The sequence below is a fragment of the Lutjanus erythropterus genome, chromosome 3 (genome assembly GCF_056507025.1).
Source record: "Lutjanus erythropterus isolate fLutEry1 chromosome 3, fLutEry1.hap2, whole genome shotgun sequence".
Classification (NCBI taxonomy): domain Eukaryota; kingdom Metazoa; phylum Chordata; class Actinopteri; order Lutjaniformes; family Lutjanidae; genus Lutjanus; species Lutjanus erythropterus.
Window position 1 is genome coordinate 31,351,564 of NC_139319.1, and position 19,541 is coordinate 31,371,104.

General features: G+C 37.1%; 1 protein-coding gene across 1 annotated transcript; it reads left to right on the forward strand.

The window, feature by feature from the left end:
- The first annotated feature begins 7,021 nt into the window (after window positions 1-7,021).
- LOC146330286 (multidrug and toxin extrusion protein 1-like) lies at window positions 7,022-19,541 on the forward strand. The gene is made up of 16 exons (XM_084715809.1): window positions 7,022-7,303; window positions 9,749-9,850; window positions 9,968-10,036; window positions 10,237-10,385; window positions 11,771-11,813; window positions 11,958-12,002; window positions 12,098-12,195; window positions 12,665-12,762; window positions 13,198-13,379; window positions 13,870-13,978; window positions 14,334-14,409; window positions 17,529-17,598; window positions 17,693-17,825; window positions 18,828-18,922; window positions 19,028-19,091; window positions 19,172-19,541. Exons 1-16 carry the CDS (start codon window positions 7,112-7,114, stop codon window positions 19,405-19,407), a joined length of 1,761 nt encoding a protein of 586 aa, XP_084571935.1. The 5' UTR covers window positions 7,022-7,111; the 3' UTR covers window positions 19,408-19,541.

Below are 19,541 nucleotides of genomic sequence, written 5' to 3' on the forward strand. Positions count from 1 at the left end.
AATAGATGTTTGTTTTCGGTATAACAGGTTGTCAGACAAATGGGCTTTCGGTCCAAAAGGACATTTTTCAGACTGAAGGTGTTTCTATATCCTCGTTGTCAGAACAATCTTTAATAATCTATATCATCCACAGTTCCCTCTAGGATTCTCTGTTTCAAGCGTATGTGTTGGAAATGCTCTTGGTGCAGGAAACACGGAGCAGGCCAAGCTATCTTGCAAAGTCCCCATCGTTTGTGCATGTAAGAATCAGTTCTCACAGTGCATGTTGCTTGTATTGGAACTACAGAAAGTCATGAGAACACATTTCACTTGGTCCAGTGGTCATAGTAGTGATATATTATCTACAATATTGTATTAAGAATGTCTTCACTTCAAACCAAGTGTCACATCAATATAAAACAACACTCTAAGCACTGTAAAATTAAAATATTGTACCTGAAAACCCAGGCTTTCTCTCTCTGCAATGTCAAAATGTAAACCATTATCTTTATAAACAACAGTTTCTTTGTTCCAGTCATTGTTGCATGTTTTGTTGGAGGCGGTCTCAGCCTTGACAGAAATGTCATTGGATACATTTTCACCACAGACCAGTGAGTAAAATGACACAATAACTTTCACTGACAGAAACAAAAACTTATTTTGTAGATTTTTAATTGCAGTCCATGTGCAACAGCAGGTTTGGTTATATAATGCCATGCAGACTGCTGTACCCAAACGAAGTTCATCGTCGTCACGCTGACTTAAAACCACTGAACTGTGATTGTTTAATGAGTTTCAGTTATGTTTAAAAAGGCCTTCAGTTAGTTATTAATGATGCTGAGTTTAGCATGGTCATGGCAGTGCAACTCTGGGAAACCTCTCTGGCATACACTTGTCCAGGGTTTCACCTGTGCATCTGTTGAACAACAAAAAAACTGAGTGTTTGGCTGCCGTGCTAAACAGTAAATGTGTGGGCCCACCTGTTTCCCCTCCGTTGGGGCCACAGCCCAACAATGCCTGTCACTCAGCCAACTCACTCTCCTCGGGCTGTCACCACTTTTCGTCAGTGAAAAGGGGAAAACTTCAGGGTCCTCTTGTCCTTTGTCTTCGCTTTGAGTTACTTTGGGTTACTTTGGCACATCCCTTTCAAACTATCACCGGCTGTGTAACTAGATAATCCTTAGTCTTACAGTCATGCCAGACAGCAAATAGAGAGACAGTGTGCCGTGACAGCACTGTGAAGAAAGCTGCTCACCTCATTTTCCCAGAGTCTGCCAAAAAGATCTGTTACAGTTTTATTTTCTGACTGAATAAATAAGTTGAGCTTGAGTTAAGCTATGCTGACGAAAAGCTACTATATCAGGGATGATAGTGTTTTATTTACGTGCAATTTAAGTTTCAGCAATCTGTTAGTATTTTTATTGTATTCATCAGTTGGATATGGATAATTAATAATGCAGTTCCCTCACTAAAAACCTTTGCCTTTCCTAAAATATAATGGAACTACTTTCCTTCTTGTAGAAAGAGGGTGGTTCTGGTAGATTCCACTGCAAAAAGACAGTAGTTACTACATAAAACTGCTCACAACAAGGGCGGTGGATTATTTTGAGCAAACAGGTCATGATTTCTGGAGACACCGGTATTGAATTTTTCAAATATACTATATAATTATATAATTTTTTTTGTCTTTGAACACCACAAGCCAAGTGCCATTTAGTCCTATTATATTTGAGAAAAGGCAGAAATCTCTATGGCAACCAACACCAAAACAATCTACATGGATAAATAGTACTAAGGGCCAGAATAAAGATATGTATTTTTGATTTTGGGGGTTAACTGTCTCTTTAAAAGAAAAATCAATAAAAGGAGCCAGAAGATCAAACAAACAATTAAAATATTTTCAAGATCAAACTAACTATTTAATGTTATATTTCCACATTTATTTTCCACATGTATTTTTTACAAGGAAAGAAACAACTAAATGTATTACATTTAATGTGGAATTTTCAAGAAGGCACAACTGATTAAGAATTGCTTTTCCACAAAGAAAGACATAACTTAATGTATAGCACTTGCTGAATTTGCAAAAAGATCTGTTTCACAAAGTTTATGAAGTTTCTGTGTTACTTGTGTCACCACCTGCAAGAAAGAGAGCACATGTGTAATCTGCAATGTAATTAACCAAAGGTACTTACAGGACATCAGTTGAGTAGGTAGTCTTTTGATGTTGCCCAGGCCACATTGCATTCATACTGCTAAAAAAAAATGTGGTCACAAGCGTCTCCCACCCCCTCTGAATGTGGTCTGAGCGATTGGATCTCAAACGCATCCTGAGTGCATTCAGACCTGTACTTGGATCTGTCCACTTGTGATCAGATCACTCACTGTTACGGTGACACCTGATCTGAACAGGACCAAAATCATTAAGTGAGTCTGAAAAGTTTCCACCCACATAGTAGTTGTATGTGAACTGAAAACGCATGTGCATTTACAATCGTGATTAATGAGGCTGCAATGCGTCCACCTCCAGAGGTGGCTTGGCTGATCGGATCATGACCCGTCCTCAATGCATCTTGGGTGCATTTACACCTGTACTTTTGTGTGGTCAAGCACTATCTGATTGCAATTCGATCATCCAAAACTAATTTTATTGCAAGCTTTAAAGAGGGTGCTAGTGTTAAGATGTACCTGAAGGTAAAACACGCTTATAGCAACTGTTTTTAATTACCTTGATCAGGCTCTTGTGAGAGCAAAAAAGAAAGGAAAGGGAAAAAGACTTGGTTGAGCTGAAAAACACAGGTGAGTTCAGTCACTGCCTTCACTTTCTGCTCTCTGTGATTACACGAAACATCACTGCTCTCAGTCTTGTGTTTTGTGGTAATACCAGACATTCCTTCTCAAACTCTGCCTTAAACTTCTAGACTCAAGTCAGAGCCAGGCCAAGGTCAGTGCGATCAGCCTCATGTATTGGCTTGTTGCTCTATCTAGCTCTGGCTCTCAGTGATCCCCTTATTATTGCCCACTTTCTGCTACAATGGAAATGATGGAGAGCCAAAGTATGTGACTTGTGATTAGTCAAAGAGCCAAAGAGACGATGCCATTTATTTTCTTAACTACCAGACCAAAGCAAGGATAAAATGCAAGCAAATGGCAAACTTGGAATGCACATGCTGCTCTTGGTGCTGGATGTACAGGCAGTCATCAGTCATGTTTTTGCCAGCATGAACTTGAAGTTTGTGTAGTGGAGTGAATCAATCAATCATAGCAGTTCTACCTCTCCAGATGTTCATGTTTGCTTTAAAAATCCTATAAAATTTCCTCTGATACTTGAGGCAGTTTATCAGATTTCATGTAACTCCCTCTAGAGTCACAGAAAGTTCCTCCTTTTGACACTATGTTTGAAACACCAGATAAGACATCCTTCAGCCATGTGCACATGTTCCTCTGAACTCAAGTTTATTTAGAGATTCTTTGACATATTTTTTTCTAATGACTCTTAAATACACTGAAATAATAGTTTTTGGTCCGAAAGAAGAAGGACTGAAAGGCAGTGCTCACTGAAAACTAAAGCCTGAATTAGAAAACTGCAGTAATGGATTAAGACTTACATTTCAAAATCCACCTCAAGAAGTACTGGTCAGCTGATTGAGTCCAGATGGGAAAGCTGCATGTATCAAAAGCAGTTTTTAATTTTGTGAATCAAAGTGGAAAAATATCTGTTTGTTTCTGCTTTTAAATAAACTTAAGAATGTTTTTAGGCCTGATCTGAATATCTCACTTCATTTTTTGTTTTCTCGTATAGTTTGCCATATTACTTTTTTTGCTTATTTGCCATATTTATTTGCTTTAGACTTGTTTAATAAAAATTGTGCATGTAAAATGTATTAAACCATAAAGATAAAGTTCCTTTGAGCAATCACTTGATTCTGTGAGGGCTAATTTGTTGGTTTTACGTGGCAGCTTTTAGGTGTGCAACTCTGAGCTGCTCTGCCAAAACATTTTTAGCTGAATAGAAAGGTGTTTCATGAAGCAGACTCAGAAAAGCCAGACTTATTAGGAAAAGCCTGGCTTGAATGAGCCTAATAAACAGTTTGAAGTTGTTCTGTAAAGTTGTAAAGTCAGCTGGAGGAGACATCAAGTGCAGATCTCATCACTGTAAAGAGCTGTAAAGTGAATGCAGAAACATTCATAGACCAAAGACATAAAAAACATATAATGCAAGGCATGAAATATTGTAGTAGACAAAACCACTACACAAAGCCAAAACTTTGAGACAAGTAGAGATGACCTCTGTGCCGTGTAACTCCCCTATTGCCTCCATTTGTTTCCATTTCCTCCTTTCTTTGTCATCTTTGGTTCAAGTCCAGTGTGTGTGTGATTCTTTTTCTCTCTGTCATGACTGTTGAACATTAATCTACATGTTCAAAATGGGAGACAGTGACTGTGAAGTGTCACGTTGGAAGGACATTAGACAGGTTATGTTATTTAAGATAATTTGCATTTTCTAGCAATTTAAGTTCAGTTAGATTATGCTGCTAAGTCCGTACAAGTGACATACTAGTCTCCATATAGTGGAAATATTGTTTACAGAATATACAGTATGGTATTACCCTTCAATTAAAGTATTTTTGAATGTCTGTTGTTGTTGTTTTTGTTTTTTTGTTTTTTTTTTACATGATATTTAAACTGATAACAAATTGTGAAAACGACTGTACCACCAGAGCATGGGTTTAAAACATTTTACAGATTTATTTTAGTTAAAGGAACTTTTAACTGGTTCTGGTTCCATCTGTGAGACAATTGGCCATCTCTTTTTTTTTACTTTATTTTTTCCAAGATGTGAGTTACAATTGTGACATGTAACCGAGGAAAATAACTATGAATAAAGAAAACACAAATGGACACAAATAAAGAAAAACAAAACAAAACAAAACAAAACAAAAACACTCAACAAGGTAGCAAATATTACATCAGAAATAATAAAAGGTGATTAAATACACACATCTATATTCTATCTGAACCCTTGCACCCCCACTTCCATTCACCCTCAAGTCCATATAATTAAATGCATATATACCCCTAAGTTCCCCCTCCAAGAAACTGAGGGCAGAAGTTCACTGAACAATCGCAAATTAAATTCATGAATAACTCATAATTCATCAACAAATTGTCAAAATGATAAGGTTAACAATTTGTTTGGAAAACATGGTTGATAAATGAGTAAAAACAGAAATAAAATTAACAGATAATTAGAAAAAAAAACAAGCAAACGAAAGTACTCCCCCTATTTGGTTGTTGTCTACAGTTACTCTGCTTTATTTAGCTGAGATGCATTAAACATGTTTATGTAAAACATGTTTAATTTCTACACAAATATATTTCCAGTAGGTATTTAAAATCAGACAAGACCAAAAGAAGTGACTATAAACAGCCTGTTTTTCTCTGCAGTTTCTCCAACAATTTGATGTTACTGATTGTTGGAGTTTGACTTGTTGAACAGGTGTTACAAAATATCTCATCTGGAATTTCCAAGCATAGTCTTGCCAGAACTGAGATGCTGTTGTCTGTGGTGACAGACTAATATTTTCCCAGTCAATATTAGATAGTATGAAGTCGAGTTCTTTTTGCCATCTTATTTTTTTCTCAGTTCTTCTGGTTTATTGTCACCTTACAGGATATTATATATCACTGAAATTTGATGCTTAACACTCCCACATTTATAATTTTGGACCAAAAACTGTGTCATAGGGTGAAGATCTGTCATGGTTTTCTTCTTTATATCACTATCCTTAACGTAACTTCTGACTTGTAAATATCTGAAAAAAATGAGAATGTGGCAAATCATATTCTCTCTGTAATGATTCAAACTGAACAATTCCTTTGGTCGATAAACTGCCCAAATATACTCAACCCTTTCTGTTTCCAGATTTTAAAGGTGCCTTCCTCTTTTGTTTGGGATAAAGTTGAAATCTGCTTTTATTTGTCTCAGTACCAGCAGTTCATTATGAAACTTAAGATCCCTGCTGACTTTAATCTAGACTCTAAGAGTATTTTGAAACCATTTGTTTTCTCTTTCTGGTTCTAATTTAATGCCTCCCATCAAGTCAGATTATCCATGAAATCAAACAAAACAAGCCTGTGTTAACATTTTCCCAGGTAAGTTTATTGGAAGTAATAGCAAGTTAAATGAAGCAGGAGGAGATTTTTATTTAGGCAGTATTATTTTTGACTTTATTTTTTGTGGTTATTACAGTAGAAACACCACTGGTGTGTGGATAATATGGATGTTTCTTGTAGTGGTGGACGTGCTACTCCTCAAGAAAAGGCACAATGTGTATCGTGGTTTACTGATATCGGATATGCAGACTCAGTGAAAGTACAGGATTAAGTATGGACAACTGTCTGGCAGCAGTGGACGTTGTAGGAGAATGATCAAAGGCTTGTCTTACACAATCGAAATTTTTTGTGCCATGCACAAATTGATGGACGTGACAGTGGACGTCTTCCAAACTTAATCCTGTAGTTTCGCTGATCTGCGTATCCAATTTTGTTTCAATAAACCATGATACACATCGTGCCTTTTCTTGAGGAGTAGCCATTTTTTAGGGGTTTATTTAACAGAACCTCTTTCATCAACAGGGTACCTGAAATACACAAGTGCAATGTGATTAAAAACTTTGATAACCACTGAGTACATAGAACAAATGTGATAAAGATATCATCATCAATTGCTTTTGTAATACTTTTTTTTTTTGTAAAAAGACTTTGTGGACACCCTGTATTATCAAATGGAAATTTACTCAAGTACTAGTACAGTCCAGCGTCCTCAAATGTGCTGGCTTTATGTCATCCACAGAATACTATGACAATTCATTGACAGGTCAGTCTAAACTGAACTTAATGTGTACTTTAATGCATCATTAGGTTTACACAGTGGCAATGACGTCCCAAAACTGCTGCACGAGGCCGTTGGCATGGACGACACTCCTGAAGCACGTGCCTAATCCCTCCTCCAGACAGTGGGGCTGTGGAACAAAACTGAACCATCCTCCTGTGACACCGGTACTGTCCGGGGGAAAGCAGTCAGAGACCAGCCCGCCTGTCTGCTGAGACCACCATAACCTGTGTAGTCATGGACGGCTCTGCTAAAACACCAGTGAAATACACCGAGGGCGTGAAAGAAGACTTGAAAGCAGTTGAAGCAGCTTCTTCTGCTCAGGGCTCCGACGGAGGCTGCGGCTCTTGTCTAAGGACCATGAGGCGCCTCATCCCGCAGGAATACCGCGATGAGCTCAGGCAACTCGTCAAACTAGCGGGTCCAGTGGTAAGATGCGCCACAGCGCCTCAAACTCTACTGTCGTCTGTAAATTAAGTGTATTTCTGAGTGCTGACTTTGAAATTAAATGTTATTTGAAGGTGCACGATTTTCTGTATGTAATTTTAAGTCAATTTATTTTCAATTTATAGTGTGCTTTTAGTGCTGCATACATTTTGTCAAACAGATTTGCATTAATCAAATCACCACAATTATGACACAGTATCTGGAGCGTTCAGGGCCCGTGACCCAAACTCAACTTAACTTTCAGCGTGTCTTCTTTCTTTTTCAGCTTCTTCTTCCATCTCTTCCACTCCCTTTGTTTAACGCACCCAGTAAATCAAAATTCACAAAAAAAAAAAATAAATAAAAATCTGATATTTTGAAATAATTAATTTTGGCGCAGTAATACTGATGTGATGCGGTCTCAAACAGCTTTGAATGCGACTCAGCTCATCATAATCAAGGACCGGAGTTATGCCTTAAATAGTCATGGTTGATCACTGTCTAAACGATTGTTGCTATTCATTAGACACATCAGTCGTTTTGTTTCACACTTTTGATGAGATGTATTGGAGTTGCTGTGTCTTATGCTCATATTTTTAGTTTTAGTTTTTTATAGGTAATTACATTGTTGAAAAAAATTTCTGCAATTCTCAATTGGTTTGGTTATTTAGAATGTTACACATCTCACTTAAAATTACTTGCTGGATGATGTGGCTTAAAAATAATATTTAAATATTTTTTAAGTTATTCTGTGCTATACATATCTCGATAAATACATTTCTTCTAACATAATATACCATAAATTCTCAAACAGTGCAAACGTATATGGTCATAAACAGTGTTTTCCAAACTTTTTTCACAATGTACAACTTCAAAAAAGATAAGGCTGTGGCAAGTACCACCATTATGACTGACATTAAAATACAGTCGCATAGGCCTACACTGTTCAGCTACAGACAGTTCACACATGAGGCAAGTTTATTTCTAATAAGAAGACTGTTTATCGTTGACTGTCAGTGACAGCCTTCGCAGTAAGGCTTGCTGTCTTCATAGTTTAGCTCATAACTCATCATGATGACAGATGCATGTACTGTGTGCATGAATGAAAAAAATTTATTGTAGGAAAGATAAATCCTTTTATTATTATATTTCAGAGTTCTCATAGTTGAAGTATTTTCACTTGAAATTCTGCAGTATTTTGATTATACGTTTTTAAGTTCATTTAATTACTAAAGTATTAGGAGATTCCTCAGTGTAACTCTAGAGGGAGCCTGAGTAAACCATTTGCAGTAGTACCATAGTTTGAGAAACTGGACCAGGTCTGCAACCTTTACTCTCAAACGAGACATTTTAGCCAAAAAAAGAAAGTAAGAACAGAAAACTCTGTCTGGAGCCACACCTATTAAATTTTCTGATTTCCTCTTAGACTTTTCTTTTTGTTTTGTTTTTTTGTATATGGCATCCACACATGGCCCAGGGAGACTCAAGATTTGCCACTACTAGCCAAGAGGAGACAAAATTCAAAGGAAAAAGCACTGAGCTGTAGATGTGCGTTATGATACACATTTTGGTTAATGAAATTTGAAAACTTTTTGGTTTGTATTTGGTGTATAGACTACACATATTCACAGTTTAAGAATCACTTTAGGCCTACAGCAATGGAAAATCAAAATTAAACTGCCAAAAATGAAAATATGTTATCATCAACATAAACCACCGCACACTGAACTGAGTTACTGTGATTTTATTAAGATTTTATTGTATAAGTTTTTTGTCAAAGCTTCAGGGAGCTGCTAGCTGTTGATTTAACTACTTACCGTATAAAAAAAGTAGTTTAACTTAGCTCAGCCTTAAACATCTATAGTAGTAAAATGCAACATACACATGAACGAGGAAATTTTATTAATGGAAAAACATAATATATAATAGTTAAACAGTGACAGAGACCATGTTAATGCACTATGGCTACTTTAAGTCAGTTTTGCTATAATGCTGAAATACGTTTATTATAGTAAGGTTTAGAATGTAGAATATTAACTTGAAGTGGAGTATTTTCACAGCAGGGTTGGTATTAGTACTTAACCTTGTGTAACACTTCTTCCACTTCTGGTTCGTACAATCATACCCTGAATGCACCTGTCTTACGGCTGACTAAAGTAACACAACTACCCCTCAGCAGGAACCAGCAGAAACACTGGCAACTTGAATGTGTCAATATGGTCATCTGCTATATCACGCATTAATTAATATTTGAATATATTGAATAGATTTGCTGTGTCACCCAGCCCTAGTTCCCTTGAATATTTGTTATAGTGAGCATATAGTCAGTCTAATGATGTCTGTCAGATCTTTTCACAATGTTTTTGAAATTGTCTGAGATACCTCAAGGTATCGCCATTTGTATAAACAAAAAAAAAAGAGTAATGTGTATTTGTTTTTGTCGTCCAGGTCATCTCCCAGTTGATGATCTTTATGATCAGTTTCGTCAGCACTGTGTTCTGTGGTCACCTGGGAAAAACTGAACTTGCAGGAGTATCATTATCAATTGCGGTGAGAGGACTTGCTCTATGTTTGGACTGGTATTCCAGCCTGACAGTACTGATATTTATGTTGTCTATCTTTTAATATTTATGTTTTTCCTGAATCATACTTTTTTTTTAATTGCAGGTGGTTAATGTGACTGGTATTTCCATTGGCACCGGTTTGTCATTAACTTGTGATACCCTCATATCTCAGGTAGCCTTCACCACAGGTTCTTTCACTTTATTTATCTAACCAAGACAAACACAGTTACAACTGCTGGGTTCCCAAGTTGTCCTGGGGTCTCCATTAAAACAACTCAACAATGAGCTTTTGTATCAAGTTAGTTTTCTTTGATTAGTCATACTTTGGTTATTAGTGTTGTCTAACTTCATCTGTCTCCCTGTTTGTTGCAGACATTTGGGAGCGGTAACTTGAAGCGCGTGGGTGTGATTCTTCAGAGGGGGATTTTGATTCTGCTGCTGGCCTGTTTCCCCTGCTGGGCCGTCCTCATCAACACTGAACCCCTCCTGCTCGCTGTCAAACAGAGCCCAGAGGTTGCCAGGTCAGTCATTATTAATCCCTAAAACGACAGACGCCATTAGCTACTCATTGTTGCACATGTGGTTGTATCTAAATTGACATTCTGTTTACACAAATTTAGAAATGCAATTACTTAGCACTATCAGATATCAATAAACTGTAAAATGTGCCAAAATATGGGTGAACATCCCAATGAAAGCACAGTGTTTATGTTAAATTATATTTTGATCTGTCATTAGGCCCTGCAGTGGCTATCAGGCTAAAAACAAAGCTAAGACATCAGTGGGTGTGAACCAAAACAATGCATTTGCAGGCCATAAAATCAAAACAGGGACCTAAAAGACACTAAAATGCTCCATAAAGCTGAGAGGAACTGCAGAGTTGGATGATAATTCTCTGTGGGTGCATCACTAAGTGACACCCTTTATATACACTTAGCCAATTGATCAAGACAGGAGTGCAAGACAAACGCAACATTGTAAGTTGACAATGACCAGCTATGACAAGTCCTACACTGTAAGTCAGTTGTTTATGACTGTCAGTTATCTGTCAATGTAAAGCTAAGCCTGTTATCCTAAAAACAAAAGCCCACTGCCCCTGAAATACACACTCAGGAGTTGGAGTTCAGTCACTGCCTGCCTTGTTGCCTGCCTTGTTGCCTGCCAGACACATATTGCTCAACCGGTCTCAGACTGGTGGCCTGGGGGGCATTTCTGTCCCCCCTCCCCTCCAACATGATGTCAAAAATATATAATAATCTGGCTGGCAAAATGATTTTATTTTATTTTTATGCTAGTTGTTTCATACCATACCATAAACTCCCCTTCAGCTGAATGCAATTGAACAGTATTTCTCTATCGCCAAAAACAGTGGCAGAGCGGAGCAGCAAGTCATCAAATGACATTTATAATCCGTTATGTAACAAAGCTAGCATTGTCCCTGCATTGTTTATGGTGTTTGTTTTCAGCAGGGGTATCAATGACTGGGGTATTAGTGGCAGAAGAATTGCTCAGTTTCTGTCCAGTGCATGCTACCTAACACACACAGTATAAAAATGTATAGAAACTTGTTTTTGTTGACAGTATGACAAAAATATATTAGTAATTAAAACTCATGTCAATATAGTGATAACTTTCATTTTGCCAAAAATACACTTAATACCTCTTATTAAATTCCTTCACTGTTTTTGGTGTTTGGACAGACATGATGGATGTAAACTGTACCTTGAGTGGTTGGGTTGAGGTAGACATTAAACCGAAAGGCTGTCATTTTACTTTTATTCCTGTAGGGATCAATTTTAACTCCGTGTTTTTATTGTGCATAAGCTATATATCCATTATATGTACCGTCATATGTTTCAAACCCACAGTTTCATATGGATATTTGTTTTTTTGTTTCTGCATTAAGCCTCACCCAGCTGTATGTGAAGATCTTCATGCCTGCTCTGCCGGTGAGTTTAGTGCGTTCTGAATCCTGTGTATAAATACAATGGCACATTAAGATTTCAAAGAGGTTTTCCATTTTTGCTTGATCATTTCTCTCAAGCTCAAATTTGCCTACAGTACACCAAAGTGACACTGATTTCCTTCTTCAGGCTGCTTTTATGTACCAGCTGCAAGGGAGGTATCTTCAAAATCAGGTACAGCAGTTCAAACACACTGATGTCAAAGTTAATAGCTGGACCATAGTTATAGTTAAATTAATATTGACACGAGGTTGTGCTGTGGTTTGCAGGGAATTATATGGCCTCAGGTTATAACTGGTGCGATTGGAAATGTCTGCAATGCAATCATCAACTACATCATGCTGCACGTTCTGGATTTGGGTGTTGCGTGAGTTTTCTAACAACATTTTGTTGTAGAGCAGATCTTTAATGTATAATAACACACAATTAGATGTGCAGAAACAGTGATATGTGCGTTAATTTCTGTTTATAATGACAATTATAACTATACTTGTTATGTCACTGAATTAAAATGACTAATGTATATTTCAGTCAGTCTGTGTGTTCTAACCTGATAATTAGATGATACCAATCCAAGATAACAGTGCTACAAATTCAGTTGAACAGTTATCCAATTTAAAAACATTATTGTCAGTTTTACAAATGTAAATGTGTTTATTACCTGATTGTAAGAATCTTGACACAGTCTTTACCAAAACATATATGAAGCCTAGTTTCATAACCATGGACAGCTGTTGACAAAATGTGAATATCTTTCACAAGTGCTTTCTACTATTTTTTTTTTTACCGCTTTGCTCCAAAATGTTGTTGCTGTTTTTCTTGTCTTCTTCTTAAAGTGGATCTGCTGCAGCCAATGCTATCTCACAGTATCTGCTGGCTTTGATCTTATTCGTTTACATCCTTTGGAGGGGTCTGCATAAGGCCACATGGGGAGGTCAGTTATCTCATTTTTATTGACCACAACATGAAACAGATTATAAAAAATCTTACTGGGTCGACCGTGTTAATTCTCTTATTCTATCCAGTTTCATCCTCTTTCATCATTCAAGTCTCAGGTCTTTCACAACTTCTTAATGTTTCATAATGTTTGACAAAATCACTTACACTCTATAACTGTGTAATGAATTGTACACAAGGGGCGACAGTGCTGACGTGAGTTAAGATTTATCATTAAGTTCTATCGTTTGTCAGAAAGCTGTTGTATAAACAATAATTTGCTAGTAGTAGAGGAAGTCTGGTGTTTTGGGGCATTGTACAAAAGGTTTGCACAACTATTGACCGAACTCTTTTCACCTGTTAAACTTTCTGTTACACTTTAAACTTGATGACATCTAAATGTACCTACAGCTTACAGACCTCTGACCCACAGGTTGGTCAATGGACTGTCTGCAGGAGTGGGGACCCTTCGTCAAACTGGCCATCCCCAGTATGCTCATGCTCTGTCTGGAGTGGTGGTTGTTTGAGGTGGGAGGATTCCTGGCTGGAGTGATTAGTGAGTCTGAGCTGGGAGCTCAGTCTATAGTATACGAGCTGGCAGTTATAGCTTACATGGTAACTCCTTTAAATGTTTTTCCTACCATTAATTCAGTGTCATTGCTCCAGTGATATTATAGTTAAAGAGATAGTTAGGATTATTTGAGGTGGGGTTGTATGAGGTGCTTACCAATAGTCAGTGTATTACTTACAGTTGATGCCAGTCACAACGGCCCCAGTTTGAATAAGCAAAGTGGAGTACCAGTACGGAAGCTAAACAGCAAAATGTACATTAGCCATCTAAAAAAGGCTCATCTGAAAATATCAACATTGATTTAAGTGTATGCTCTATTAGAATATTTCCACTGATTCAGTTGCTCTGACTCTGTCCACAACAGTAAATCGCTTAGCTTCTGTGCTGGTACTCTTCTGTTCCACAAACTGGAGGCACAGACTGTATGTAATGCACTAACTCATACAACACCACTTCAAATACTCAAAACTATCCATTTCAGGAAAATCAGCTTTAATTCACTTTTGGTAATTATTAATCTATTTTTTCCTATAGTTCCCAATGGGATTCTCTGCTGCTGCCAGTGTACGGGTTGGGAATGCTCTTGGTGCTGGAAACATAGAGCAGGCCAAGTTGTCTTGCAAAGTTCCCATCATTTGTGCATGTAAGAACAAATGCATACAGTACATTTTGCCTGAAACACCTTTTCGCCTTGGCTGAGTGATAGTAGCAGTATAATGGCCATTTTTGTTAAGAATATATTTGATACATTGGTCACGAATATCTCATTGACACCAAAAACCATCAAACACCAACAACAACGCAGACAACATGGTGAACATGAAAATAGGAAATACATAGTAACACACTGGAGCTTCATGCCAGTCATCTGAAAATGCAGTGTTGTGTTTATCTGAAGCATCACAGTAAAAACAATTGAAGCATTTGATATGTAAATTGTTTGAAATACACTTTGTGCTGTGTTTAATTTATTAACTGTTGTTGTTTTTTCACGGCAGTCATAATTGCATTTTTCGTTGGAGGCAGTTTCACCATCGCCAGATATTATGTTGGATACATTTTTACCACAGAGCAGTAAGTAAAGTCTTTGACACAGTATCCTTCACTTTCTTGCACTAACAGAATTTTTCAGTTATTTGTTGTATCTTTAGTTTTAGTGCCACAGCAGAATTAGTTTCATGTTGCTTTCCAAACTATTATACATTAACTAAGTTCATCTTCATGCTGACTCACAAAGACTGACCTTATTATTGGTGATGCCACATTAAACAGTGCTCTAAAAGCTTCTGTCAAGTCTGCTGTACGGTGCCTGTTGCCTAGTTTGTTTTATCTCAGTTAACTTAAACAAACATAATATCAGTGTTTACATTAGGTGAGTGCATTTATTCCCTGCTTAAACTGACAAATAACAATACTTAGCTATGATGGTGGTTTGGAAATATTTTTTTAGGTCTTTTGCACCTAACCTGTTGAAACAAACTGTTTGCTCAGTTAGCATAGTTCATTTAGTGAGAAAGCTGGTTTTCCACCAATAGGACTCTTGCACTTGGAGTTGTGGCCTGGAGAGGGTAGGACCATGTAAACACTCCAGCAGATGGCAATGTTTGGCCCACAATATTCATCAAAAATGGAATTAAAGAGCAACATAGTAAATATACAAACACTAACAATTATTACAGAAAGCAAAAAATCATAGATGTGTTCAAAAAGAGCTGTAAAATCCAGATCTTCATATAGGCCTGGATGTTTAGTAGCCTGTAGTTTATAAATCCAAAAGGCTTTCTGTTGGTTAGGTTTCCTTTGTCTGTCACCTTTTCTAATGGAAGACGGGGTGTGATCAATGCCAAATGCTTGTAATGTGAATGGATTGCTGTTACGGAAGTCCAGATAGTGGTCACAGAACCTTCGTAGTCATTGAAACTGGACAAATGGCATGTTTTCTTTCAGCTTTTTGGGATGGCAGCTTTCTGCATGTAGTGTACTGTTTTTTGTCTATTGGTTTTCTGAATATGAATGTATGCACAGCCTCTTGATTGTCTTTAAAAATCGTAAGATCTAATAATTGTATGGTCACTTTGCTGTAATCTAGGGACAGCTTGATGTTAGGGTTAATACTGTTCAAAAGTACATGAAAAGCTTGTAGCCGTCCCTCTGATCCAAACCAAAACAGGCAGACATCATTGATATACCACCCCCACTGGATAATGCGATTGGGAAAGTGTACTTTAATGGTTTAACACTAAGTCTTCTTCCCATTTACTAAGTTATAAATCTGCATAGCAACCTATGGCAACCCCCCATAGCACACGCTTTAGTCTGTTTAAATACTTTGTCCTGAAAGATGTTATTAGTTAGAGTCCACTCTGTCAGTGACAATAAGAAATTACTGGGTATCATTTCGGATTCTTGCTAAGCACCTAAAAAGTGTGTGAGTGCTTCTTGGCCCTGGTTGTATTCTATGGTTGTGTAACAATGATTCAAGATCCTTGTTGGCTAGTAAAGTCTCTGTGCCTATGTTTTCCAGCTGCTTGATCTTGTTGAGCACATCAATAGTGTCTTAAACATAAGCAGCCAGTGAAGGTAAAAATGGTTAAATAAAATGTTCAGTATATTCACTGAAATCACTGTTTCCATTAGGCTGTCACTGCCTGATATCACAGGTCTACCAGGGGGATTAACTGTACATTTATGTGTTTTTGGACACATGGAAAGAGACCATTCACAGATTTTCGTCATAGAGGAATCTTAGTTCAGCTCCAGTAATCCATCCATTTCCTTTTGCCTGTATGAGCATCTCTCTTAGTTTGAGAGACTCAGTTGGATTATGTGTAAGAGGTTGGTGAAAGTCAGTGTTACTTTGTTGACGGTGTGCCTCTTTAACGTACACGTCCCTACCCCAAACCACAATGGCGCCCTTATGTCTGCTTTCTTGATGACAGTTTCTTCATCTTTTTATAATGCCTCAAAGGAACGCTGCTTTGTCACTTGAACTACACAGCCGAACCCATGATATCTTTTTCCCATGATGAAGGCTAAACACTTTAACATACATTTGCAGAGTTACAATGTGGAAATATTTGGGCATCTGACAACCCTCTCACTCACAGCAGAGAACTCCTGAACGTCATGAGAATGTGTGGCTGAGTTATGACATGCATGTCACCCCCATGTGTCGAAAGCTTCAATTATTCACTGGTGATTACAACTGAAGCTTCACAGCCTGAAACGAATAAACAAAATAACTGGGACAACCCTACTTTAACTGACTTAACATATGATAACACTTAGGCACTAAAGCACAGGTATATTCCTTTGATTAATAGGTCAAAAGCTGTTAACGGTACTCTGCTTCTGTCATACTCGATGTACTTTGACAGTTAAAAAGTCTATTAAAGGTTTGTGTCGGTTATCTCACAGAACTCAGCTGTAAATCATTACTGTCCCAGATGCCAGTCTCTATGCGTTAATCATTACTCAACACAAGTGCTCTCTCCAAAACCGTCAGATCAACAAATTACCTGTCAGTCTGTTTGCTCCTCTCGGTTCGTTTTTAAAAAGTCAGTGTGAACAGGAACTGGACCAGAACCAAAATGTAACAGTGTATCATGGTGTTGAAGCATCTTTAATCTCTTTAAAATAAGACGATTTGCCAGGAGTGGCACAAAGGTTCAAGTTATCATGTGATTATGTAATTACACATCGTGTTTGATGTTGAATGGAAAGGTCTTGTTTATACACACTTAGGGCTGCAACTGTTATTTTCATTATTGATTAATCTGCCAGTTATTTTCTCATTTAATTGATTCCAGTAGCCTGAGATGACAACCTCAAATCTTTTGTTTTGTCATCAACCCAACAGTATTCAGTATACTGTCATAGAGGAGTAAATAGACCAGAAATGATTCATTTCAGAGGCTAGAATCAGAGAATTGTATGTTTTTATCTTAAAAAAATACTCAAACTGATTAATTGATTATCAAAATAGTTGGTGATTCATTTGATTAACAACTAGTCAATTAATCGTTGCAGCTCTACTTGCACTGTCCTTATCTGCTCTCTATTTATCAGTCAGCTAAGATATAATTTTATATACAAGTACCTCATTAAGAACTTAAAATTCTTCTCCTGTTCTTCTCATTGCCAGAACATATTTTTGTGTCCATCAACAATGTCTGTCTCTGCTTGTTTTTTAGAGACATTTTACAGAGGGTTGCTGACACTATGCTCGTATTTTTTTTCATGCACCTTGGCGATGCCGTTGCGGTGAGAAACAATTTCATGCAAGTACACAGGATTTCAGCCCTGTACTGACATATACAGAATGTAATTTGACCAGAGCTCTGTTTGATATCATCAGGGTGTGATTGGAGGTGTTCTTAGAGGAGCAGGAAAACAGCTGTTTGGTGCTCTGTGTAACCTGGTGGGATACTACTTCATTGGTTTTCCTATTGGTGTGTCCCTAATGTTTGCAGCAAAGATGGGCATTGTAGGTAAGAATACACAATTAGGTAACACTTCATCATTATCAACCGTCATTAATAAATGTTAAATTGATAGTCAATTAAACTTTAGTTAATTGTTATTTGACTATTAACAAGCATTCAAATAATGTTTATACATTATTTATAAGCCTTTTATTATGCCATTGTTAAGTTTTATAAACATCAGTTGCAATTTGATGGCTATCCAAATAATATTCACTACATAGTATTTATTAACAATTTACAAAGTATTATAAACATCAGTTGCAACTTAGATAACAAGATAATGTTTATAGATGTTTATGATGCTGTAGGTACTCCTCCTCCTCCTGTGTCAGTTTTGCATAAGCAAAGGTCCACAATCAAGTTAGCGATAATAAATATGCAACGTTCGGGTCGACCTCCAAAAAAAAGACAGAAAAACTACTTGGTTGGGTTTCAGCAACAGAAGATTTTGGAAAAGATCATGCTATGGGTGAAACAAGTTTCACTTACTGTAATGTATGTCATGTAAGGACTTATAATCATCACTTGTAACTTTTAAAAACAGTTAAGACAATTATTAACATGTGATAAAATGTTACAAATATTTGGTCTTTCTCTCAAGGCAATGATGAAATGTTTAGAAACAGTTGTAATGAATAGTATATAAACAAATTAGTAAACTGTTAGTTTACTAATTTGATGTGTGTAAATGTGATTGTCTCTTATAAGCTATAAAATATATAATTTGTATTGTAAATGATAAAAAAAAAACATGTTATAGCAGACTAATAATTTAATAAACAATCAATTATCATCTCACTTCATGTTTTTTAACAGTGAAATAATTATTAACTAAAGTTTAATTAACTATCAATTTTTCATTTATTAATGATGGTCATTATGAAGTGTTACCAACAATTAATGTACAGTTCTGCAAGTACTAAGTAGTACTGTACACAGTTATACAGTATCTCCTGATTGTCAGCTAGCATTCAGAAATGAACTCTTCTCTCATTTTTGTAAAAGGACTATGGACAGGACTTACCATGTCTGTGGTCGCCCAGAACAGCCTCTTCTTCATATTTTTGTCCAAACTCAATTGGAAGAAGGCTGTCAATGAGGTGCGTACCTACATCCAGTGACCAATCAGAAAGCTACTTTTTGTCTTTAGATATATTTTAAGTTAAAACCTGCTATTAACAACTGTCTTAACTAAATCTGATCAGGCTCTGGAGAGAGCTGGAGTCCAGGTCAAAGAAGAAAAAGAGATGGGCAAGATGGAAAATACAGGTAAGCTGCAATGTGCTAACTAAAAGATACTTGTGTGACAATTTAGTGTTACTACTGAAGGTTTTCCCTCAAACCCCCAGACTCGAATCACAACCAGCCTCAGGTCAGAACTTCTCCATCCAGCTGTGAGAGTGCTGAGGAGGACCACTCATACCAGGAGGTGCAGCCTCCAGACCTGAATAAATCCACCACAGTGGGAGATGTTCTGTCAGTAACACAGCTAGTTTTGCGCCGTGGCCTCACATTACTGGTCATGGTAGTCATCCTCATTGCTGGAATCTTCATCAGCAACTTCCTCACCAAGATGCTGAAATGAGTCTTCTGATGACGTACAGCTGGTTGTCGGTACAATGGTTGTCAGCACTGATAGAATAGAGTACCATTTAAACAATATTTTCATGCTAACACTAAATCACCTTGTAGTGTGACAGGGTTACTCATACCATCAAT

What these genes read in the sequence shown, in the direction of transcription:
- LOC146330286 (XM_084715809.1), top strand. Translation starts at nt 7,112, where the DNA reads ATGGACGGCTCTGCTAAAACACCAGTGAAATACACCGAGGGCGTGAAA. An exon ending in CAGAGCCCAGAGGTTGCCAG is followed by an intron (nt 10,386 to 11,770) that starts GTCAGTCATTAT and finishes TTCTGCATTAAG; the next exon opens with CCTCACCCAGCTGTATGTGA. An exon ending in AGTTCCCATCATTTGTGCAT is followed by an intron (nt 13,979 to 14,333) that starts GTAAGAACAAAT and finishes TTTTCACGGCAG; the next exon opens with TCATAATTGCATTTTTCGTT.